General features: G+C 37.2%; 1 protein-coding gene across 2 annotated transcripts in view; it reads right to left on the bottom strand.

The window, feature by feature from the left end:
• AP3B1 (adaptor related protein complex 3 subunit beta 1) overlaps positions 1 to 26571 on the bottom strand; it is a 303905-nt gene that overhangs the window by 129826 nt on the left and 147508 nt on the right. For both annotated transcript variants that reach the window (XM_025387269.1, XM_025387270.1), the window contains exons 14-15: positions 23302 to 23411; positions 4182 to 4358 (exon numbers count right to left, since the gene is read on the bottom strand). In XM_025387269.1, coding sequence (XP_025243054.1) covers positions 4182 to 4358; positions 23302 to 23411 — 287 coding nt within the window. The remainder of the gene's footprint in view (positions 1 to 4181; positions 4359 to 23301; positions 23412 to 26571) is intronic.

Genomic DNA, 26571 nt, shown 5'->3' on the forward strand with positions numbered 1-26571 from the left:
CAACATGGTTTGAATCCAGAGAGTCTATTTACCATATTATGCAACCACTACCACCATCCTTCTCTAGAATTTTTCATCTTCCCAAATACTAACTCTGTACTCATTAAATAATAACTCCCCATCCTGGTTCTTCTTATGTTGAGTAATTTTGGATATACAAGATACATTTGGACATTAAGAATGCTATGTATTTTAGAGACTCTAGACATTATGTTAAACTCTTTGAATGAGTACAGGATTTTCATTTGTTTTAGCAGGTAATTAACTTGGTTGGGGTTCAAGGTACAAACTCTGTCTCTTGGGTACACCTCAAATTTCAGCTTGGTTCTTTAATTCCTAGCTGTGTTTCTCTGAATCCACCCTGCACAAGTGTAGTTCAGACACCAGCCGAAAACTTACGTCCAATTACTCCCAGATTTTGAGATTCCCCCGCACTGGCTCCCTCCTTTCTACTATTTTTCCTTAAGTTTCCAATGTCTGTAGCTTTCCTGAACTCTCTTCTCTACTTCCTCAAGCCAGAAGGACTTTGCATTTCCTTTTGGAGGTCTAGCCACTGTGCACAGTGCCAACTGCAGACTGTCCTCAGGATAAAAGCCATAAAAACAGGGAAAATAACTGTGTGCCATTTCCTTCTTCTAAGTATGAATTCCCCTCCAGATTCTCTTGCTTTTCTTTACTATTCTGTGTCTTCAGAAAGTCATTTGTTTCTTGTATTTTTCTGGAGTTTACAGCTCTTTTCTATGGTAGGGACAGTCTATGATATACTGAAAACAGACTGCTAATTTTTAAATTATTTTTTATATTAGGTCAAAAATATTTTGAGGTAGATAAAGAAGTTTGTTATTTGATTATTCTTCGAACATACAAATAAATGCAATATGCTAAGTCTTACAAAAATCAATTTAGACATTCTCTATAACCCTAAATAATTCAATAAAAATTATAGAAATGTTCACTGAAGTATTTAGGCCACTGGGAATTCAGATCTACAAATAAATATCAAGACTTCACGGCAAATCAGCTCCTCATCACTGTAGCCGACTCTCCCTACCTTACTTTTAAAGATGGCTAAAATAAGTAAGTAGAGAAAACAATTTTTAATATTTCAGTCAAAACAATTATTTCAGTCTGTCTTATATCTAATGGATTACACAATTTTTAAAAATTCTGTCAAGTTGATGGTGCTTAAAACCGTTCTTTAAAACCAATTTTCAGGCTGGGTGCAGTGGCTCATGACTGTAATTCCAGCACTTTGGGACGCCGAGGCAGGAGGATCACTTGAGGTCAGGAGTTCGAGATCAGCCTGGCCAACATGGTGAAACCCCATCTTTACTAAAAATACAAAAAAAAAAAAAAAAAAAATTAGCCAGGTGTGGTGGCAGGCAACCATAATCCCAGCTACTCAGGGGGCCGGGAGGCAGAGGTTGCACTGAGTCAAGATCACGCCACTGTATTCCAGCCTGGGTGACCGAGGGAGACTGTCTTCAAAACAAAACAACTAATTTTCAGTTATTAATTATCTCAATCTCCTCTTCTTGAGAAATGAGAAATATTCAAAAACAGAGTTCAACTCTTCAAGACACTATTAATCTATTTTCATATTTAATCACTTAAAAACAATGAACTACATAAAAATTTGTGATTTTAAAAAAATCACTGTGTTTTCACCACTGGGTGGTGAAGCCTATTGTAGTTTTCTAGAAGTATCATTCTAAAATATAAAATATCACGTCTGTAATCCCAGCACTTTGGGAAGCTGAGGTGGGCAGATCACTTGAGGTCAGGAGTTTGAGATCAGCCTGGCCAACATGGCAAAACCCGTTTCTACTAAAAATACAGAATTAGCCAGGCATGGTGACACATGCCTGTAATCCCAGCTACTCAGGAGGCTGAGACATGAGAATTGCTTGAACCTGGGAGGCGGAGGTTGCAGTGAGCCAAGATCACGCCACTGAACTCCAGACTGTGTGATAGAGGGAAACTTTCTCAAAAACAAAAACAAAAAAACACTTCAGAAACTGAGCTCCAAAACTGCCATTAATAAAACAGGTCAAGAAAAAAAAAAAAAAAACAAAAAAAAAAACCTGAGTACAAACTAGTTGTCTTCAAATTCACTGAATAAAAAGACATGAAACACGCTCTACAATATCTAAACAAACAGTACTACATTTCATTATTGGTTATTCACAGTTACAAAGAAAAGGGCCAAAGAAAGAAGCTTTACTTAGTTCGATTAAGTCTGGATTGACATTCAATTTTGGTATTACTTTAACAATAATACATAAGCTACATACATTTAGAGTGGCCAAACAAGACAGAAAAAAATCCCAATAGTCTAGGTATTATATAAACCTTCGCCATACCACAGAATTTAGTGAATACCATGGAGTTCTAGGCTAAAAATCCCTCTATTTTATCAAGAAACATGAAACTCAACAGCAAACACAGGTCTTTCTTTACTCAGTTTTTAGAAAGTATCTCAATGTATGAAGAAATCTACAGACACTTGGAAAGGATTAACTGATTCCTTTTAAAGATGACTTAAAATTTAAAGACAAAATCTAAATCATGGAAATATGCTCCATTATTTGCAATTATCTGGTTACAAATCTTACAGATGAATCAGCAAAAGCTATAATAATATAACTCATATCACGATTAGGGATGAAGATAATCCCAAACCATATAGAAATGAATCTGAGGAATCGACCTGAGGATTCTGAAAGGCAAACATTAGCTTACTAGAAAATAAGTGTGGTCTATGGGGAAGCAGGAAAGGCAGACAAAGAGGGAGACACATATAGAGAGATACACAGCAAATACAAAAAGAGAGAAACAAACAGAGATGGAAGAGAAAGGAGAGAATGACAAACACACTGGACTGTAGTACAGGGGCGGGGCACTGAAGGGATGAAGGATGTCAGAGAGATATCTAGGCAGAGGGAGTTTTGGGGAAGGGGACAAATACAAAGACAGAGAGGGGATGTGGAGGAAAAAAAATCACAAAGGCAAAAGTAAGAGTCAGAGAAAAAGCGAAAATTAGAGAAAAATAGATAGGACACAGAGCATAAATCTTCCCAAGAAGCCTAGCTGCAAATGAGCAAGAATCTTTTTTCAATTATACTAAACAGGTAAGTCCACTCACAGAGAATAGCAATTCAGATATAGGAAAAGTCCCTATTTCGTACATGGAAGCAAAAATGATCCCTCTTATTAACAGCTGCTCAAAAAGTCAATGGACTTAAAAATGAATATTCTAAATTGCAAATTTGGTAAATTATACTACTATTAAAAGTAGTTTCCCTTTCCTCTGCAGGACCAGGTCCATACTACTTCAAGCATACAAGCCACTCCATGTGTTCAAACTGCAAAATGTCTTAGTCCATTTGGACTACTTTAGAAAATACCATAAACTGGGAAGCCTATTAATAATATAATTAATAATAGAAATTTATTTCTCACAGTTCTGGAGGCTGGGAAATTCAAGATCAAGGTACCCACAGTTCGGGTGTCTAGTGAGCACCCATTTTCTAATTCGCAGATGGCACCTTCTGGCTGTGTCCTCACATGGCAGAAGCGGCAAGCAAGCTCTCAGGGATCTCTTTAATAAGATCACAAAGTTCATTTATAAGGGCTCCAGCCTCATGACCTAATCACCTCCCAAAGGCCCTACCTCCTAATACCATCACATGGGTGATCAGGTTTCACCACATGAACTTTGGGGGATATAAACTTTCAGACCATTGCATCTGCCATTCTGGACTCACCTTTAAAAAATTTCCCAGAAACACCAAGCTATTTCTTGACTCTGACCCTGTGCTTTCCTCTTTCTGTACAGTAAATCACTCCTTACAAGCCCTTAGTCAAGAGTCTCATCCTTTATAAAATTTTCTCTGACCTCGCATCTACTTCAGACTTTCAGTAATTCCTCTAGAATTCCATTGTATGTCAATACTTCTGCTACAGCATTACCACACACTATTTCCTTTTTTAATGTTTTCTCTCCTACTAGACTAGAATGTCATCTCTTTGCACTAGTATCATCTAACATAGAACGTGAAACAAACAGGCACCTGGGAATTGTTGAATGGTCAGACTAATGAAGGTACAGCCCTCCGCTGTTTGATCAGAGTGAAGAGGAAAGTACGTATTAGATAGGTTGACTAAAGTTTGCCTCTCACCTGTTTGGAGTTGGTTAAATACAATTTTGCTCCCAGATTTAATATCTGCAGTTTTACCAGATCATCTTCACTAGTGAAGCTTTTAGCCATCTTCCTCAAAACATCAGGGGCAATTTTAGGAACTCGTTCACAGTTTTCTCCAATTAGCCAAAGAATACTTGCTCTAGCAACAGGAACCTAATATGAGAAGCAGATTACATAGTTAGAAGTAAGTTAATCATACTCTAATATTAACATAGAAAAGGTTTTAACTATTAAAAATGTTTTACAACTATTAATTCATCTAATGTATATCTAGGAATTATTCCTGTATTTATGAATTTTCCTCAGATAAACACATAGGAAATCTCATTAAAATTGATTTTGAAGAGAATATCTTAGAAAATATTCATAGAGCAAAAACCAATGGTCTAGAATCTAGATTCTATCAAAGACGAACAAATTCTGGAAGCAAGTCTGTCTGCCCATACCTATTTGTTTCTCCATGATCTGTTGCTGCTTTTGTGCTACAATGGCAGAAATAGTTACAATGAAGACCATAAGGTCCTCAAAGCCAAAAATATTGAGTGTCTAGCAATTTATAGAAATGGTTTGCTGACCCCTGCTCTAGAGCAGCAGTTCCCAAACCCCAATGCCCATAAAAATCATCCAGGGTTCTTATTAAAAAGACAGGTTCCTGGGATCAGCTCCAAAACAGTATTTCTGTGGTGGGGCCCAGATAGCTATGTTTTAATTTAAAAAGCACCACAGATGATTCCTGAGACAGGTGGTCCACAAAGCCCATTTGAGAACCCATAGATAATACAGAAAAAGAAACAGATCAATTAAGTACTATGATTCCAAATCAAAACTGTTTTTGCTCTTTATGTATTAGCATCTACAACACTGAAAATATATCAAACCGATAAGATCATCAAGGTCTGCTTATAAAATCATAAATCCTGGTCGATTATTTGGTCAACAAAAGAAATAGGGATAAATTTGTCCAATATTGCATTTTGGCATTATATTTTTAAATAAAGTACATTTCAATATAATTTATCTTCTTAAAAGTCACTGCTTTGTGACAAATTGGAAACCTTCCATCAGTACCATTAAGACCAACAATTTAGAGTATGCAAATTAGTTTTATTACTATTTGCTTATTTGTATCCTCCCCTATTCCAAAAGGAATTTGAGAGGGTGTGTAAATTAATTTCAGTGAACATTTTCACCTCACACAGAAAATTTGTTTTTTATAATAAGTGAAAAGGCTGACAGCTATCATTAAAAGATGGCATCAAGAGGAAAGATAACGTTCTTTTTATAAAGTCCTTTTACAATTTTGCAAAGTCCTAATATTTTCTGTAGTTTCATGGTTATACACAGTATGACTGTCAAAGAAAAAAGTGAGAATAAGGACCTTTCCATAGCCAAAATTTTATCACAATATTTACCATTGCAAAATTTTTCAAAACACCCACATTATGAAATTACATAAAAATATTAAGTTACAATATTGAGTCCTTCGCTAGAATCAGAACGAGATGATCAAAAAAGCTTTTAAATAAAAAGGTATACATTTTAAAATAACAGCACATCTTTAAATTATTATTTAGCCTAAGTTGGGTGAGACAGAAGAAATCCATATACTTATGCAATTAAAAAAAGGTCTAAGTGCTATTACAAATCTATTCATACAGTGTGATAAAACTGATGCCCTTACTGTATACTGATTTCTGGAAAGAAAAGAGGTTATTTCTGATGTTCCAAAGGTTACACTGCATTAAGACTTTACTCCCAATCTATTATTTTAAATTGGGCTAAAGAATAGTAATTGAGTGGTACATTAAATTTTCCAGTATAGAGCAATTCAAGTTGCCTGCCATAATGAAAGGTAGTTCTAAATAAGAATATATGTGCAACTTCAGATTTCAGTTATGCTAGATTTATTTTTCTTAAATATTTTATTATATATTGCTAGTATAAAAATCAGAATTCTATGACATATCATAATCTATTACCCCATTTTAAGTAATTTTCTTCTGGTAACGGTCTTTTGCAATTAAAAAGACAATCCCAAAAACAAGTAATGTTTAAAGAGATTGTTTATATTCATGAATATACTAAAATTAAAATAAAAATATTGGAATACTGTAAACCCTCATAATACATATATTTAAAATACAACTCGTTGAAAAAATTAAAAAACAATAAATCATAATGCTCACAATAAAAATCTCAAGGTGGTGGTGAGAATAAGATTTGTAATTTTCTAGAACTAAACTAATAAAAACCCCAACTAAAAAATTTTAAAACTTAGAAAACTTCACCACAAGAAACAATATCAATATAAATATACTTATACCAAACTTTTGGTGATGGCATTTTATTACAAAGCTTAGGAAACTGACAAAGAATATTTTTGAGCAGGTGGATGGGATCAGAATACTAAGATTTTTGGATTCCAGTTTTCCTTTTCTCTTCCCATTAAGCAACAGGACTCTCATTTATACACCATTGATACTATGAATTCACAGCCACTACTTTCAAAGATTTGAAGCAACGGAAAAAAAGGCAAGCAAGAAAATTAGTCACTTCCTAGAGGCTGGGCACAGTGGATCACGCCTATAATCCCGGCACTTTGGGAGGCTGAGGCGGGTGGATCACTTGAGGTCAGGAGTTCGAGACCAGCCTGGTCAACATGGTGACACCCTGTCTCTACTAAAGATACAAAATTAGCCTGGCATGCACCTGTAATTCCAGCTACTTGGGAGGCTGAGGTATGAGAATCGCTTGAACTCAGGAGGCGGAGGTTGCAGTAAGCTAAGATCGTGCCACTGCACTCCAGCCTGCGTGATGGAGTGAGACTCTGTCTCAAAAAAAAGAAAAGTAAATTAGTCACTTTTGGTTCCCCATGGTCTTTTTAACCATAAAATAAATAGAAACATTGAAATAAAACCAAACTAATAATACACACACAGACACAGACACAGGCACAGACACACACACAGTCATACATATGATATAATACTTTCATTATGAAGCTCTGCTTTTCAATATTCTCAAAGACAAACTGGATTGTAAATGACTTTGCCTGATTCTTTATTCTAAATGCCCTGAGAAAGTGATTAAATGCACTTTTCAAACCTTGTACTAGAAGGCAGTTTCCACGGCCACTGCAACCCATTAATTTGCCTGCAAAAACAAATAATGATTCCTAGCCCACCACAGCAGTTATAGAAAGACATCTAGAAAGATTTTACAGATCACTCTATAAGCAGTTCAATTTAAAAGCTATTGTGTTTCAACACCAGCCCACTGCACAGTGCAACAGTCTAAAGTAAACCCTACAAAAACATCAATTTCATTTATTTAAATTTGTCAAAGGCAAAATCAGTAGACATCTAAGCAAACTGCATACCAACAGCAAATCAGATCTAATACTCTGTATCTGGACTCAATATGCATTAAAGCCTAAGCCTGAATTACAATGGGGTGTCAGAGAAAGGGTGGGTAACTTGTGAAATGGCAGGCATCCTGTGAGGCATCTGGGCAAGGAAGATACAAAGTGCTATTTCAATATTACTCAGTAGTTTTTACAGAAGACATGAAATCTCATCTGTCCCATTAAACATTATGTGAAATCCTGTTAGAGCAATCCACAGGTAGCATTGGTTGTTTTGTGGTTGTCGTCGTTGTTGTTTTTTGAGACAGGGTCTTGCTCTGTCATCCAGGCTGGAGTGTGGTGGTGCAATCATGGCTCACTGCAACCCCAAACTCCTGGGCTCAAGCAATCCTCTCGCCTCAGCCTCCCAAAGTGCTGGGATTACACGCATAAGCCACCACGTCCAGTTGAGAGTATGCATTTTATTCTAGAAGCACTCCAAAACCAGTATTTATCATAAACGAAGGAAACTCCAAAGGACAGAATACTCACAATCAGAACATATAAGTTGACTGTATTACAGACATAAATCTATTTGATTTGACTGAATTCAAAATGTAAAATACATTCAAACTTTAGTTTTTATATTTTCAATAACTAAATAACCAATGAAAACAAAGTCCTGAATATGATAAAATCTGTGTTCTCTTTTTAAAACAAATTATATAGCTAATATCTATTGAGCTCTTACCATGTGCCATGCACTGTTTTTGAGAGCTTTACATATTTTCTCGGTCATTCATCACCAAAACTCTGTGAAGTATGCTCTACCATGATCTGCACTAGATACATGAGGAAACTAGGGTAACAAAGGGGTTAAGAAACTTGCCCACATCCCACAGCTGGTTAGTGGTGGAACTAGGATCAGAACTCCAAATCTGAATCCAAAATTCACACTGGATCACTGGGCAGTGACAAAATGAGTGTGGTAAACTAGGAAGAATACTGGCCAGCAAGCTATTGAGACCGGATCTGATCCCACACTGATGGTGTATATCAAGGAGGCAAATAACTTCACCTCATTGGGGTCACATTTACTTATTAATCAGATGAAGGATTATTCCTTCATCCTCTGTTTGTCTGCCACATTGTGCAATGGCTCCTTAGTGCCTCCTGCCATTTCCCCAAGAGCCAGATTTTCAGGGCAGATCCAGGCCATTTTCTTGCCTGTTCCCACACCCATGTGTAGTGGGACATTTTCTCACTTCTTTCACCTCTTCTTTTAAGGATAGGTAATGTGGCCAGGTGGGAAGAGGTCTTGCTATCACTTCTGTTCTCTCTCCTTCCAGAGGAAAGATGGACCCAGGATTCTGCCCTAATAAAGTGGCTCAGGCACTGAGGGAAAACATGCTCATCATTGACCCCTTGTCCTTAGACATTGGACAGATTGGCTTTTCCTAAAATTGCAGTGTTTTAGAATGACATTTCTGGGTTTAAGGGTGAAATAGGTAGAGATTCAGGAGGATAGAGGTCTCATTTAAGGCTCTTATTTTAAGGCTCACATTTTAGAATCGCTTGCCTACGTTTAGGAGTTATCAGGTACTTGGTCAGATTAATAAAACACTGCTTTTATTTCCACATGGCCATTGTTCTTGTATAAATAGCTATCCTGAGTGGAACAGAGAGATTCTGGGGATACAATCATTCTTCTCTCCTGACTTTGAAGTTATGTCTGCTACATCCCTCACCACCTTCTCCTGGGGTAACCTGTGGTTGACCATTTTGAGGGTTCTGCACAACAAATTGTTTTGATTCTTCCTTGCTTGTCCCACTTCAAGCCTTCAGTTTCCTCAGATACGTTAGATGAGCAGTAACAACTAATTATCAGCTTTTCATTCTCCTAAAGTTCAAATGTGTGCTACAGAATTCCATGCAGCTTTAATTATTTTAATTTCTTCTATTATCACATTCCAGATTTGTCTACTGTTGCTGCCTCTCTCTGCTTCATAATAATTAGAAGGGAATTTTCGGTTTTATTTTCTTTCCAAAAGACCAGATTTAACATGTACTTTTCAACTTATACATATTTTTTGTATTCTATTTTACAAAATCAACGTTGATCCCTCTTCTTATGTTTTGATTTGTTGTTCTTTTATTTTTTTATCCCTATACTTTACAAATGGTGATCTTTATAACTTTAGCCATGTCCCACACATTTTGAAATACAGCATTTTATTTCCTGGGTTTTAGAAAAAAGTTTGCATTTCTTCTTTAAACACGTTCTTTAATCTGAAAGTACATTTCTTACTTTGCAACTGGTCTGGTACCCTTTTAAATTATTTAAGTCTAATTTCATTGCTTAAGGTCAAAGAATGCAAAATCTTTAAGTTTTCTTTATGCCTAAATACATTCTTGATTTTTTGAAAATATTCAATGGATATACTCCTAAAAGTGGCTATTATCTGTTCAAGAGATATAAGGTTTTAGCTATATTTACTAAATAAGTTTTTGATTACTTACTTAATTTTCTTACTTATATCTGTCTACTAGAAATATCTAATATGAGAGCAATACATTACAGTCACACATTGTAACTATTTTATCAATTTCTCCTCACATTTTGAATAGATTTTTCCTTTACATATTTACTTGGTTGCCATATATTTTGTGCAAATAGGTTTGTGCTTATTACTTTCTTTACAAATAACCCTTTTTTCATTTTATAATGTTCCTTTTTATCTTGCTAAATGCTTTTAATTAACTGTGAATCTCACTTTCTTGTTCATATTTGCTTAATATCTCTTTCCTTACCTTCTTATTTTCAACTTTTATCAATTGATTAAGGTGCTTTAATTATAAATGGTCTGTAGCTAGTTTTTTTCATTCCAGTTGGTAAGTCTGTCTTTTGATGAGAAAATTCAGTCCATTCATATTCAAGATGAGAAATATTTGATTTTATTTCTTCCATCTTCATCTTATTTTTTAATATTTATTATTTATTTTACACATGTTTTCTTTCTTCTTATTTTTTCTCTGGCTTCGTAAAACTGCTATTTGTTCCTTTATTTTCCTTTGTGAATACTGAATTCTCACCATATTTTTATATCTATTAATGGTTATCTTCTGAGAAAAACAAAAGCTGAAAAAAATAAGCTTTGCTATATAGAGCTGTAAGACTGTACTTATCTGGTTTATAGTCCAGCAACTGTTGAGAAAGTTGATGCATAGGCCAGGTGCCGTGGCTTATGCTGTAATCCCAGCACTTTGGGAGGCTGAGGTGAGATCACCTGAGGTCAGGAGTTTGCGACCAGCGTGGCCAATAAGGTGAAACCTATCTCTACTAAAAACACAAAAATTATCCAGGCATGGTGGCGCATGCCTGTAGTCTCAACTACTCAGGAGGCTGAGGCAGGAGAATCACTTGAACCTTGGAGGCGGAGGTTGCAGTGAGCTGAGATTGTGCCACTGCACTTCAGCCTGGGTGACAGAGCAAGACTCAATTTAAAAAAAAAAAAAAAACAGGAAAGAGAGAGAATGAGAGAGAGAGAAAGTAAGTTGACATATGGTTCATTAGTTATTGGTCAGACAAGTGTTTCTTCCTGGGGGCTGTATCACTTCTGTAGGAAATAACTAAATATGAGCAGGGGTATTTATAGTTGTTACAACGACTAGAGACATGACTGAATTTTGATGCTTGGTGACTAGGAATGCTAGATGTCCATTTCAGTGGCTTTAAGACAAAAAGCTTATCCTCTCATTTCCCATCAAAGTAATGTCAAACATCTGTTCTACACTGGGATAGACATTGATCATGTCACTCTAATTCCCAAGTTGTCAATGATTTGAGGGAAGCAAAAGGAAATAATAAAAAAAACCTTGGCTAGGTCACTGAGTAGGTATGTGAACTGAATACAGAAAAGGAACAGGTGACCCTATAGACTAATACAATTAAATATTTGTCAAATAAAAATAAAGTGAAATTTTTAAACAGATAGATTATAAATGGAAATGAGATACAGCATAATGCACTGGTTAAGAAAGCAGACCTGCTGCTCTGTGACCTTGGGCAAGTTACACAACCTCTTTGTGCCTCAGTTTTCTCAAATATAAAATAGGAATATTAAGAGAACTTTCCTTGAAGTGTTGCTATTAAAAAATTAATAATTTGTCTTTTTAAGGTAATTAGAATAGTGCCTGGCAAATGATATGCTCTACAGAAGTTATTTTAAATAAGTAAAATATAAAAGTGGCAATAAGAAAGCTTACAAAATTAAAACCTTACTATAGTCTGTCTTCTTCAAAAACAGTGACTATTGCCTTAATAACAGCTTACACTGAGCACTGTTCTAAGTGCTTCACATGCATTGACTCATTCTTTCCACCCAACAGAGCTCTAAGGTTGTCAGTACTATGATCCCCATTGTACAGACGAGAAAACTGGAGCATAGAGAAGTCAAGTAACTTGCTTAAGTTCACGAAGCTAGTAAAAGGTACAGACTAACTGTGAATCCAAGTCTTCTGGTTTTCAAATTACTCTCTTAACCCTTACATCTCTCATAAATAATCTCTATGAGAAGTCTTGGCTTTGTTCACTAGAATCAACAATAAGAACAGATATGAATACAAAGTAACTCTCTGCTGAGAGATGGAGTGAGGGCTCAGATGCTAAATGACTCCTGTAAGCCTTATTTTTATTTTTATTTTTTTCAGCTTTAAGATAAATGTGTAACTGCCCTGCAAGATTTACTAACACTCCAAGGGAAAGACAATTTTGCAACCAGAGATATTTAAAATTGGTCTTGACTGGTAGGCTCTAAATCTTGTGATCCATTACCTTTGACTACACAAAAATGATCCCTCTGAAGAGACTGAGAATACAGATTAACCCACCTTCAAAGAAGGAAATAATATACTCATCTCTAAACTACAATTGCATTTATTATAGACATCAGTTGGCAAAACATTAACCAGCACCCAAGGAAAAGGCATAGTAAAAGGCAAACACAATGGTGAAGAAACAGCTGAAGAGTTTGAAGAAAAACCAGAAGAGAAAAATCACAGAAGCCATGAGGAGAGACTATTTCAAAAAGGAAAAAGTAGTTAGTGTAGTACAATGCTAAGAAAAGATCAAGGAAGATATGGACAGAAAAGTATCTATTGGATTTAGAAAGAAGGAGATAGCAACCTTGGAAAAGGCATAGTGAATGAAGTGCTGGAGAATCAAAATCCAACAGTGATGGGCAGGGAGTTTGACGTAAATGAATAAAACTTGTTGCAGATAGTTCTTTCAAAAACTTTGGTTTTAAAGGGAAGAAGAGCATGAAGTAAGATAGAATGACAAACACTTAATGCAGCACTACTGTGTGCCAGTCAGTGTTCTAAGGGCATTACTGTATTAACTAAGCTAATACCTATAATAATACTATATTGTAGGTCCCTTTATGATCATCATTTGACACATGAGGAAAGTGAGGCATAAAGACTTTAACATGAGGACAGAGCTGGTAAGTGAGGGAGTTGAAACTCGTATTTATTATTTTTTTAACATAATTTCAGACTTACAAGAAGAGTAAAAAAAATTCTGCATACCCTGCACCTAGACTCCCCAAATGTTAACATTTTACTACATTTGTGTTAGCTATCTCTCTAGGTAAACATATATTTTTATTTTATTATTTATTTATTTATTTGAGACAGAGTCTCGCTCTATCGCCCAGACTGGAGTGCAGTGGCGCAATCTCAGTTCACTGAAGCCTCCACCTCCCGGGTTCCAGCAATTCTCCTGCCTCAGCCTCCTGAGTAGCTGGGATTATAGGCACACACCACCACGCCCAGCTAATTTTTGTATTTTTAGTAGAAACGAGGTTTCACCACGTTGGCTAGGCTGGTCTCAAACTCCTGACCTCAGGAGATCCACCCGCCTTGGCCTCCCAAAGTGTTAGGATTACAGGCGTGAGCCACCATGCCTGGTCACATTTTGTTTTCTTAACCAAAAAAGGTAAGTTGTAGGCATGCTCTTATACCCCAAAATACCTCCAAATATAAGATAATATCATCTGCAAACAAGGATAATTTGACTTCTTCCTTTCCATTTGGATGCCTTTATATCTTTCTCTTGTCTGAATGTTCGAGGTAGGGCTTCCAGTACTGTGTTGAATAACAGCGGACATCCCTGTTGTGTTCCAGAGCTTGGATGAAAGGCTAAGATTTTCCCCATTCAGTATGATACTAACTGTGGGTCTGTCACATACGGCTTTTACTATATTGAGGTATGTTCCTTCTATCCCTAGTTTGTTGAGGTTTTTTATCAGGAAAGGATGTTTAATTTTATCAAATGCTATTTCAGCATCAATTGAAATGATCGTATTTTTTTTGTCCTTCATTCTTTGATATGATAAATCACACTGATTGATTTATGAATGTTGAACCATCCTGGTAACCCTGGGATAAATCTCACTTGGTCATGACGAATGATCTTTTAAATGTTTTGTTGAATTCAATTTGCTAGTATTTTGTTGAGGACTTTTGCATTGATATTCAACAGATGTTGGCCTGTACTTTCGCCTGCCTGCCTGCCTGCTTGCCTCCCTGCCTCCCTTCCTCTCTCCCTCCTTCCCTCCCTCTTTCTCTCTCTCTCTCTCTTTCTTTCTTCTTTCAATGTGTCCTTGTCTGGTTTAGGTATCAGGGTAACAATGACCTTGTAGAATGAATTTGGAAGTATTCCTTCGTCTTCTATTTTTTGGAATAGTTTAAGTAGACTTTACTATTAGTTCTTCTTTAAATGGTAGAATTCAGCAATGAAGCCATTGGATCCCGAGCTTTTCTTCACTGGAAGAACTTTTATTATGGTTTCAATCTTGTTACTGGTTTTTGGTCTGTTCAGATACTGGATTTCTTCATAGGTCAATCTTTGGAGGTTGTATGTGTCTAGGAAGTTTTCCATTTCCTCTAGATTATCCAACTTACTGGCATACAGTTGCTTATAGTATCCACTGTTGATCCTTTGAATTTCTACAGTATCAGTTATAATATCTCCTTTTTCATCTCTGATTTTATTTCTGCTCTGATTTTTATTATTTCTTCTACTAATTTTGGGTTTGGTTTGCTCTAGGATTTCTAGTTAAGGTACATCATTAAGAGAGGGAGTCCCAAGATAGCCAAATAGTAACAGATCCAGGCTACGGCTCCTAGCGTGAGCGACACAGAAGACGGGTGATTTCTACATGTCCAACTGAGGTACCGGGTTCATCTCACTGGGGCATGTTGGACAGTTGGTGCAGGATAGTGAGTGCAGGAGAGTGGGTGCAGCCCACCAAGCAGAGAGAGAACGCCACAAAGATATTCCTCAAGAAGAGCAACTCAAAGACACATAATTGTCAGATTCACCAAGGTTGAAATGAAGGAAAAAATGTTAAGGGCAGCCAGAGAGAAAGGTCGGGATACCCACAAAGGTAAGCCCATCAGACTAATAGCAGATCTCTCGGCAGAAACTCTATAAGCCAGAAGAGAGTGGGGGGCCAATATTCAACATTCTTAAAGAAAAGAATTTTCAACCCAGAATTTCATATCCAGCCAAACTAAGTTTCATAAGTGAAGGAGAAATAAAATCCTTTACAGACAAGCAAATGCTGAGAGATTTTGTCACCACTAGGACTGCCCTACAAGAGCTCCTGAAGGAAGCACTAAACATGGAAAGGAACAACCGGTACCAGCCGCTGCAAAAAACATGCCAAAATGTAAAGACCATTGATGCCAGGAAGAGACTGCATCAACTAATGAGCAAAATAACCAGCTAACATCATAATGACAGGATCAAATTCATACATAACAATCTTAACCTTAAATGTAAATGGGCTAAATGCTCCAATTAAAAGACATAGACTGGCAAATTGGATAAAGATTCAAGACCCATCAGTGTGCTGTATTCAGGAGACCCATCTCACATGCACAGACACATATAGACTCAAAATAAAGGGATGGAAGAAGATCTACCAAGCAAATGGAAAACAAAAAAAGGCAGGGTTTGCAATCCTAGTCTCTGAGAAAACAGACTTTAAACCACCAAAGATCAAAAGAGACAAAGAAGGCCATTACATAATGGTAAAGGGATCAATTCAACAAGAAGAGCTAACTATCCTAAATATATATGCACCCAATACAGGAGCACCCAGATTCATAAAGCAAGTCCTTAGAGACTTACAAAGAGACTTAGACTCTCATACAATAATAATGGAGACTTTAACACCCCACTGTCAACATTAGACAACAAGACAGAAGGTTAACAAGGATATCCAGGAATTGAACTCAGCTCTGCACCAAGCAGACCTAATAGACATCTACAGAACTCTCCACCTCAAATCAACAGAATATACATTCTTCTCAGCACCATATGGCACTTATTCAAAATGGACCACATAGTTGGAAGTAAAGCACTCCTCAGCAAATGTAAAAGAACAGAAATTATAACAAACTGTCTCTCAGACCACAGTGCAATCAAACTAGAACTCAGGATTAAGAAACTCACTCAACCTGTAATCCCAGCACTTTGGGAGGCCGAGACGAGTGGATCACGAGGTCAGGAGATCGAGACCATCCTGGCTAACACAGTGAAACCCTGTCTCTACTAAAAAAATACAAAAAACTAGCCGGGCGAGGTGGCAGGCACCTGTAGTCCCAGCTACTCGGGAAGCTGAGGCAGGAGAATGGCGTAAACCCAGGAGGCGGAGCTTGTAGTGAGCTGAGATCCGGCTACTGTGCTCCAGCCTGGGCGACAGAGCGAGACTCCATCTCAAAAAAAAAAAAAAAAAAAGAAACTCACTCAAAACCACTCAACTACATGGAAACTGAACAACCTCCTCCTGAATGACTACTCGGTACATAATGAAATGAAGGCAGAAACAAAGATGTTCTTTGAAACCCATGAGAACAAAGATACAACATACCAGAATCTCTGGGACACATTTAAAGCAGTGTGTAGAAGGATATTTGTAGCACTAAATGCCCTCAAGAGAAAGCACAAAAATTCTAAAATTGACACCCTAACTTCACAATTAAAAGAACTAGAGAAGCAAGAGCTATCACATTCAAAAGCTAGCAGAAGGCAAGAAATAACTAAGATCAGAGCAGAACTGAAGGAGATAGAGACACCAAAAAAACCCTTCAAAAAAATCAATGAATCCAGGAGCTGCTTTTTTTTGAAACGATCAACAAAATTAATAGACCGCCAGCAAGACTAATAAAGAAGAAAAAAGAATCAAATAGATGCAATAAAAATGATAAAGGGGATATTACCACCAACCCCACAGAAATACAAACTACCATCAGAGAATTCTATAAACACCTCTATGCAAATAAACTAGAAAACCTAGAAGAAATGGATAAATTCCTGGACACATACACTCTCCCAAGACTACACTTGAATAGACCAATAACAGGCTCTGAAATTGAGGCAATAATTAATAGCCTACCAACCAAAAAAAGTCCAGGACCAGATGGATTCACAGCCGAATTCTACCAGAGGTACAAGGAGGAGCTGGTACCGTTCCTTCTGAAACTATTCCAATCAATAGAAAAAGAGGGAACCCTCCCTAACTCATTTTATGAGGTCAATATCATCCTAACACTAAAGCCTGGCAGAGACACAACAAAAAAAGAGAATTTTAGACCAATATCCCTGATGAACATCGATGCAGAAATCCTCAATAAAATACTGGCAAACCAAATCCAGCAGCACATCAAAAAGCTTATCCACCATGATCAAGTGGGCTTCATCTCTGGGATGCAAGTCTGGCTCAACATACACAAATCAATAAACGTAATCCATCACGTAAACAGAACCAAAGACAAAATCCACATGATTATCTCAATAGATGCAGAAAAGTCCTTCGACAAAATTCAACAGCCCTTCATGCTAAAAACTCTCAATAAACTAGGTATTGATGGAATGTATCTCAAAATAATAAGAGCTATTTATGACAAACCCACAGCAAACATCATATGGGCAAAAACTGGAAGCATTCCCTTTGAAAACTGGCACAAGACAGGGATGCCCTCTCTCACCACTCCTATTCAACACAGTGTTGGAAGTTCTGACCAGGGGAATCAGGCAAAAGAAAGAAATAAAGGGTATTCAATTAGGAAAAGAGGAATTCAAATTATCCCTGTTTGCAGATTACATGATTGTATATTTAGAAAACCCCATCGTCTCAGCCCAAAATCTTAAGCTGATAAGCAACTTCAGTCTCAGGATACAAAATCAATGTGCAAAGATCATAAGCATTTTTATACACCAATAACAGACAAACAGAGAGCCAAATCATGAATGAACTCCCATTCACAATTGCTTCAAAGAGAATAAAATACCTAGGAATCCAACTTACAAGGGATGTGAAGGACCTCTTCAAGGAGAATTACAAACCACTGCTCAAGGAAATAAAAGAGGACACAAACAAATGGAAGAACATTCCATGCTCATGGATAGGAAGAATCAATATCATGAAAATGGCCATACTGCCCAAGGTAATTTATAGATTCAATGCCATCCCCATTAAGCTACCAATGACTTTCTTCACAGAATTGGAAAAAACTACTTTAAAGTTCATACGGAACCAAAACAGAGTCTGCATTGCCAAGAGAATCCTAAGCAAAAAGAACAAAGCTGGAGGCATCACTCCACTTGACTTCAAACTATACTACAAGGCTACAGTAACCAAAACAGCATGGTACTGGTACCAAAACAGAGACATAGACCAATGGAACAGAACACAGCCCTCAGAAATAATACCACACATCTACAACCATCTGATCTTTGACAAACCTGACAAAAACAAGCAGTGGGGAAAGGATTCCCTATTTAATAAATGGTGCTGGGAAACCTGGCTAGCCACATGTAGAAAGCTGCAACTGGATCCCTTCCTTACACTTTATATGAAAATTAATTCAAGATGGATTAGAGACTTAAATGTTAGAGCTAAAATCATAAAAACCCTAGAAGAAAACCTAGGCAATACCATTCAGAACACTGGCATGGGCAAGGACTTCATGTCTAAAACACCAAAAGCAATGGCAACAAAAGTCAAAATTGACAAATGGGATCTAATTAAACTAAAGAGCTTCTGCATGGCAAAAGAAACCTCCTTCAGAGTGAACAGGCAACCTACAGAATAGGAGAACATTTTTGCAATCTACTCATCTGACAAAGGGCTAATATCCAGAACCTACAAAGAACTCAAACAAATTTGCAAGGAAAAAACAAACAACCCCATCAAAAAGTGGGCAAAGGATATGAACAGACACTTCTCAAAAGAAGACATTTATGTAGCCAACAGACACATGAAAAAAATGCTCATCATCATTGGTCATCAGAGAAATGCAAATCAAAATCACAATGAGATATCATCTCACAGCAGTTAGAATGGTGATCATTAAAAAGTCAGGAAACAACAGGTGCTGGAGAGGATGTGGAGAAAAAGGAACACTTTTACACTGTTGGTGGGACTGTAAACTAGTTCAACCATTGTGGAAGACAGTGTGGCGATTCCTCAAGGATCCAGAACTAGAAATACCATTTGACCCAGCCATCCCATTAGTGGGTATATACCCAAAGGATTATAAATCATGCTGCTATAAAGACACATGCACACGTATGTTTATTGCAGCACTATTCACAACAGCAAAGACTTGGAACCAACCCAAATGTCCATCACTGACAGACTGGACTAAGAAAATGCGGCACATATACACCATGGAATACTATGCAGCCACAAAAAAGGATGAGTTCATGTCCTCTGTAGGGACATGGATGCAGCTGGAAACCATCATTCTCAACAAACTATCACAAGAACAGAAAACCAAACACCATGTGTTCTCCCTCATAGGTGGGAACTGAACAATGAGAACACTTGGACACAGGATGGGGAACATCACACACCGGGGCCTGTCTTGTGGTGGGAGGAGGGGGTTGGGATAGCATTAGGAGATATACCTAATGTAAATGACAAGTTAATGGGTACAGCACACCAACATGGCACATGTACACATATGTAACAAATCTGCACGTTGTGCACATGTACCTTAGAACCTAAAGTATAACAAAAAGTTTTTAAAAAGATACATCATTAAGTTATTTATTATTTATTTGAAGTTTTTCTTCTTTTTTGATTAGGCTCTTATAGCTATAAACCTCTCTTTGCGTACTGTTTTTGTTGTATCCCATAGGGTTTAGTATGTTGTGTTTCCATCATCATATGTTTCAAGAAATTTTTCAATGCCCTTTTTAATTTCTTCCTTGACCCACTGGTCATTCAGGAGCATATGGTTTAATTTCCATATGTTTATATTGTTTGAAAATTCCCCTTGTTTTAGATTTCTAGTTTTATTCCACTCTGGTCAGAGAAGATGCTTGATTTTTTTTTTTAAATGTTTTAAGACTTGTTTTGTGACCTAACATATGCTCTATCCTTAAGAATGATCCATGTGCTGATAAAAAGAATGTGTATTCTGCAGCTCTTGGATGAAATTTTCTGTATGTATCTGTTAGATCCATTTGATGCATAGTACAGATTAAGTCCAATGCTTCTTTGTTGGTTTTCTGTCTGGAAGATCTGTCCAATGCTGAAAGTGGAGTGTTGAAATCTCCAGCTATTATGGTATTGAGGTCTACCTTTGTCTTTCTCTCTCATAACATTTGCTTTATATATCTGGGTGCTCCAGTGTTGGGTGCATATATATTTAAAGTCATTACATCCTCTTGCTGAAATGACTCTTTAGCATTAAATAAAGACCTTCTTTGTCTCATCCTACACTTTTTGTCTTTTGAAAGTGTAGGAAGAGACAGACATTTTGTCTGATATAAGTATAGCAATGCCTGTTCTTTTTCGGTTTCTACCAACATGGAATGTCTTTTTCCATCCTTTTCAGTCTACGTCTATTTTTATAGGTGAAGTGTGTTTCTTGTAGGCATCAGATCAGTAGGTCTTGTTTATCCATGCAGTTACTCTATGTCTTTTGATTGGAGAGTTTAGTCCATTTACATTCAATGTTATTATTGATAAGTAAGAACTTACTCCTGCCATTTTGTTACTTGTTTTCTGGTTGTTTTGTGTTCTCTTGCTTCCATCTTTTCTTCCTGTTTTCCTTTTAATGAAGGTGGTTTTCTCTGGTGGTATGATTTAATTTCTTGTTTTTTATTTTTTGCATATCCATTTTACGTTTTTAGATTAGAGGTTACAATGAAGCTTGCATATACTGTTTTATTAATATAATCCATTATTTTAAATTGATGACAACACTGATTGCATATATCATCAAGCAAAAAGAAAACTAATAAAAATTCTACCCTGCTTTTTCACTTTTTGTTGTTTCTACTTATGGCTTATTGCACTGTCCATGTCTTGAAAAGTTGTTATGATTATGTTTAATCAGTTCATGTTTTAGTCTTTCTACTCAAGACATGAGTACTTTACACACAATTCTAGTGTTACAATATTCTGCTTTTCTGTGTACATACTATTACCAGTGAATTTTGTGCCTTCTTAAAATTTCTTCTTGAATGATTTCTTCTTGCTTACTATCATCCTTTTCTTTCAGATTGAAGAGCTACCTTTAGCATTTCTTATAGGACAGGTCTAGGTCTGTTGTTAATGAAATCCCTCAGCTTTTGTTTGTCTGGGAAAGTCTTTATTTTTCCTTCATATTTGAAGGATATTTTCACTGGATATACTATTCTAGGGTAAAAGTCGTTTTCCTTCCTCACTTTGTGTCATGCCACTCTCTTCTGGCCTGTAAAGTTTCCACTGAAAAGTCTGCTGCTACATGTATTAGAGTTCAATCACATGTTGTTTCTTTTCTCTTACTGCTTTTAGGATCCTTTCTTTATCCTTGACCTTTGGGAGTCTGATTATTAAATGTCTCAAGGTAGGCTTCGTTGGGTTAAATTGGCTTGATGTTCTATAACCTTCTTGTACTTCAATCTTTCTCTAGGTTTGGGAAGTTCTCTGATATTATTCCACTGAATAAACTTCCCATCCCTATCCCTTTCTCTACTTCCTCTGTAAGGCCAATATCTCTTAGATTTGCCCTTTTGAGACTATTTTCTAGATCTTATAGGTGTGCTTCATTCTTTTCTTTTTTCTTTTGTCTCCTCTGACTGTGTATTTTCAAAGACCCTGTCTTCAAGCTCACTAATTCCTCTTCTGGATCAATTCTGCCACTAAGAGACTCGGATGCATTCTTCAGTGTATCAACTGCATTTTTCAATTCTAGAATTTCTGCTTGATTCTTTTTAACTATTTCAATCTCTGTTAAATTTATCAGATAGAATTCTACATTCCTTCTCTGTGTTATCTTGAATTTCTTTGAGTTTTCTCAAGATAGCTATTTTGAATTATGTGTCTGAAGGGTCACATATCTCTCTGTTTCTCTAGTATTGGCCCCTGATGCCTTATGTAGTTTGTTTGGTGAGGTGATATTTTCCTGCATGGTCTTGATGCTTACAGATGTTCATCAGTTTCCAGGCATTGAAGTTAGGTATTTATTGTAGTCTTTATAGTCTGGGCTTATTTGTGCTTATCTTACTTGAGAAGGCTTTCCAGGTTATTCAAAGGGACTTGGGCCTCAAGCCCAATAATGTTGTGGTTCTTGCAGACTGGTAGAGGTACTGCCTTGGTGGGCTTGGATAAATCTGGGAGAACTCTCTAGATTACCAGGCAGAGACTCTTGTTCTCTTCCTTTGTTCTCTTCCCAATCATTGTGCGCTCCCCCTACCAAGTGCAGAGATTCTCCATGCCACACTGCTGCTGCCAGGGGATGGGAGAGCAGAGGCACTGGCAATTCAAGACTGTCTTTCCTACCCTCTTCAGTGCCTCTTTCAGCAATATGAAGTTAAAACCAGATACTGTGATTGCCCACCTGATTTTTGGTTATGATGGTGCTTTTTTGTGTGCAATTAGTTGCTAAAATTTTGTGTTCCTGCAGGGGCGACAATCAGTGCAGCCCTCTATTTGGCGATCTTGCTCCACCCTTCAAGATTTGTATTTAAAAACTAAGATCTAGCATATAAAGGAATGAAGTACTGTATTCAAAAACATACATGAACCTTGAAAACATGCTAAGTGAAAGATGCCAGAAACAAAAGGCTACATATAGTCCAGAAAAGGCAAATCCATAAAGATAAAAAAGTAGATTAGTAGTGGCCAGGGGATAGAGTGAAGGGAGACTGGGCAGTCTCAGCTATGGAATTTTTTTTAAGGGGTGATGAAAATGTCCTGCAATTACATACTGGTGATGGTTGCAAAACTTGGAAGTGATCAAAAACCAATGATACACTTCAAAAGAGTAAATTTTATAGTATAAAATTATGTCTCAATTTAAAAAAACCAAATTTGTGCACAAAGTGTGCTCACTGGTATTGTTTCTAATTCCTCTCAAAGGACAGCTCTGGGAAAGAGATGTTTCTATATTCACTTCATGTATGACACATGAACATGCATATACACGCATCCAACATCTAGCTATTGATACATAAAACCCACACTGCTATCTCCAATTCCAGTCTAATACCACGAGGCTCATTCTGTCCTTCCCCCTATACAGATTTGTAATTCCCTCCTATGACAGCAAGAAATCTGAGAATCTCAGAATTGGAATCTGGACAGTTCAGTTCTCCTAACCATTACCTTTAGACTGACCATTTACTTTAACAAAACTACAACTTACTGAATAAAATTCAGCAAACTTCTCTTAACTGATACTCACAGTGATACTGTCCAAGAGTTTGGCCATATGTTTAATAATTTCACCATGTTGAACAGGTTGCATTTGCAGTAATTTCTTTATAACAACCACACTTTCAGCAACAACTATTTCTGAAAAAGATAGAAATTATTCATACTAAATATGTATAATTCAATTCAAATGCAATATGCTTGGTAAAATGTAAACTTAAATTAGAAAGACATTCTATTCAATACATGCCTTAAAAGACTATGTGAAAAGTATAACCGCCCTGAGTGCACTTCCAAATCTGAGGTGTGAACATCTGTCTCAACTAGAAGAGTTAACTTTAATTTCTAACCTCTGTTGCTGTCTCCTAGCTTCTGTAGTTCCCTATCTCTGCATCTTTAGATCAAGAAAGCAAGAGAGGTTGGATTATGCTGCCCACCATAGTGTTCTATGTCTTTGGCTTTTAACCAGGTCCTCAAATACTGCTCTTTGATTCCTATAAATTATATAGTTGAAATCAATTATCTACAATTTAAACAACATTTTCCCTATTCTGCAGAAAACAGCAAACTAAAACACTAGAAAACAATTTCCTTAAGCGAAATGTCCAGAAAAGTGAGTAGTAAAGACGAGTGGTAGTAGGAAAGACGTTACTGTAGAAATAGCATGGAGTGCGAAACCAGAAAGAATGGGATTGTGAGCTGGATTGTCTCTATTTGTTCTATAAAGTCCACTCTGCCTTTCTTTCCCCAGCACTGTGCCTGAAGAGGCCCACCTGTAGTCTGCCTCAACCAGACTCCCTTGGTCCTGGCTTACAGCTGTGTTTAGTCAACAGAAAGCTTCAGCAGGAGTTGGGGGAGGGAGGAGATATTTATTATCCTGGATCCCTACTCTGCCAGCCTCCTCTACCTGGTATCACATGCAATCCCCTACTCAAGGTACTGCAAGTGCCTCTCTTCTGCAGGGTCTGGTAACTGCTTCTGCTCCTCACACCCCTTCCCTTTAATCTGAGGTATGGTAAAGGCCTCCCACGATTGATAGCCTGTCAGCTCTAGGGTGTTACATTATATCTTGTTGGTTTCCCTTAATCCTGCCCACAGTTTACAAATAGTTCATTCACTAAATTCGCTTCAATCATCCCTTTTAAGTGTGCCATCTGTTTCTTGCCAGAGCCTTAACTAATATAGTAACTGCTACTAGATGTGGATAGGAAGCAAATCCTCAAACTGGGATTACGGGATTGAGTTATCACACTAAACTGGCCAATCATTGGTCCAGTTTCTTTTTGGTGGTACTGGTAAAGAAATGTACTATAACTCATCTGAGAACCTGACTTTATGAAATGAATCTCATATAATGTGTTATTAATGCTAGTGATGCCAGAGAAATAAATCAACATTGTCTTTACTTATTATTTTGATATTTTTATTAATAGGGCTTCATGGCTATTAGGAATTCCCCTAGTGTATACTACAAAGGTTTATTTTAATATTATATTAGAAATACCATGATTTGTGTCCTATTACTCACTTTTTTTTTTTTTTTTGAGACAGAGTCTTGCTCTGTCACCCAGGCTGGAGCACCGTAGCGCAATTTCGGCTCAATGCAACCTCCGCCTCCCAGATTCAAGCAATTCTCCTGCCGCAGCCTCCTGAGTAGCTGGGATTACAGGCGCACACCACCACACCTGGCTAATTTTTTTATTTTTAGTAGAGATGGGGTTTCTCCATGTTGGTCAGGCTGATCTCAAACTCCTGACCTCATGATCCACCTGCCTTTGCCTCCCAAAGTGCTGGGATTACAGGCGTGAGTCACCGCGCCCGGCCTACTGTTTCACTGAAATGCATTTTTTATACAGCTCCCTTTAAGAATATAAACAAAATTCATCATTCTAATCGTTAGTAAATATATGTATTTCAAACTGTTTACCTATTTATCCATAAGAATAATAAATTAACTAATATTGACCAGGCACAGTGGCTCAGCACTTTGGGAGGCCGAGGCAGGAGGATGGCTTGATCCCAGGAGTTCAAGACCAGCCTGGGCAACACAGAAAATCCCATGTCTACAAAAAATACAAAAATTAGCCAGGAGTTATAGTACGTGCCTATAGTACCAGCTATTCAGGAGGCTGAAGTAGGAGAATCACCTGGGCCCAGGAAGGCTGAGGCTGAAGGGAGCCGTGATCACAACACTGCACTCCAGCCTGAGTGACAGAGTGAGAAAAGAAAAAACAAAAAAAAAAAATCTAGTATGATTTAACTAAAAGCTAACTAATATTAATGCTTTAGTTTACAAAACGACATCACATTTCATTAACGTCTCACAATAATATAAGGTAGGTACCTTATTATTATTATTTTAAAGATGAAGAAAGGGAGATGCACTGGAATTATATCACTTTGTCTAGAATGCAAACTCAGAACTAGGATGTATATTCTACCTATATATGTTCTATGTTATTATAAGCAAGTATTACTTTTTTTTTTTTTTTTTTTTTGAGACAGAGTTTTGCTCTTGTTGCCCAGGCTGGGTGCAGTGGCGCCATCTCGGCTCACTGCAACCTCCACCTCCTGGATTCAAGCAATTCTCCTGCCTCAGCCTCCCAAGTAGCTGGGATTACAGGCACCTGCCACCACACCCACCTAATTTTTTGTATTTTTAGTAGAGATGGGGTTTCGCCACGTTGGGCAGACTGGTCTTGAACTCCTGACCTCAGGTGATCCACCCACCTCAGCCTCCCAAATGCTAGGACTACCGGCATGAGCCATCGCACCCGCCTATAGGCAAGTATTACTTCTATAACGACTACCTCTTGGTGCTATGAGGAAAGCAAAGGTAAATGAGAATTAGATTCTGCCCTCATCAAACTTACACTCTAGTAGAAAAATAAATGGTTATGTGATTACTATGCAAAGCTAAATTTGGTAAGTGTGGTTTTAAAGAATGCACAGTATAACAAATTTGTATTTTAAAAATACATTATTGCAAAACTAGCCTAAGTAAGAGAAAAAATGTCACATAATTTAATTATCTACAAGCAGAGGCAGGATTGGCTATGGCTGAAAAATGTGTTTGGCATCATTTATCTTTAGGAACTACATTAGTTTCCTATTGTTGCTGTCACAGATTACTAAAAACATAGTGGCTTAAAACGATGCAAATTTATCATTGTACAGTTCTAAAGTCAGAAGTCTAACATAGGTCTTATGGGACTAACATCAAGTTGTCAACAGGGCTGTGTTCCCTCTGGAAGTTTTAGGGGAAATCTGTTCCTTCCCCGTTCCAACTTCTCAAGCGTGC

The sequence above is a fragment of the Theropithecus gelada genome, chromosome 6 (assembly GCF_003255815.1).
Source record: "Theropithecus gelada isolate Dixy chromosome 6, Tgel_1.0, whole genome shotgun sequence".
Taxonomy (NCBI): Eukaryota; Metazoa; Chordata; class Mammalia; order Primates; family Cercopithecidae; genus Theropithecus; species Theropithecus gelada.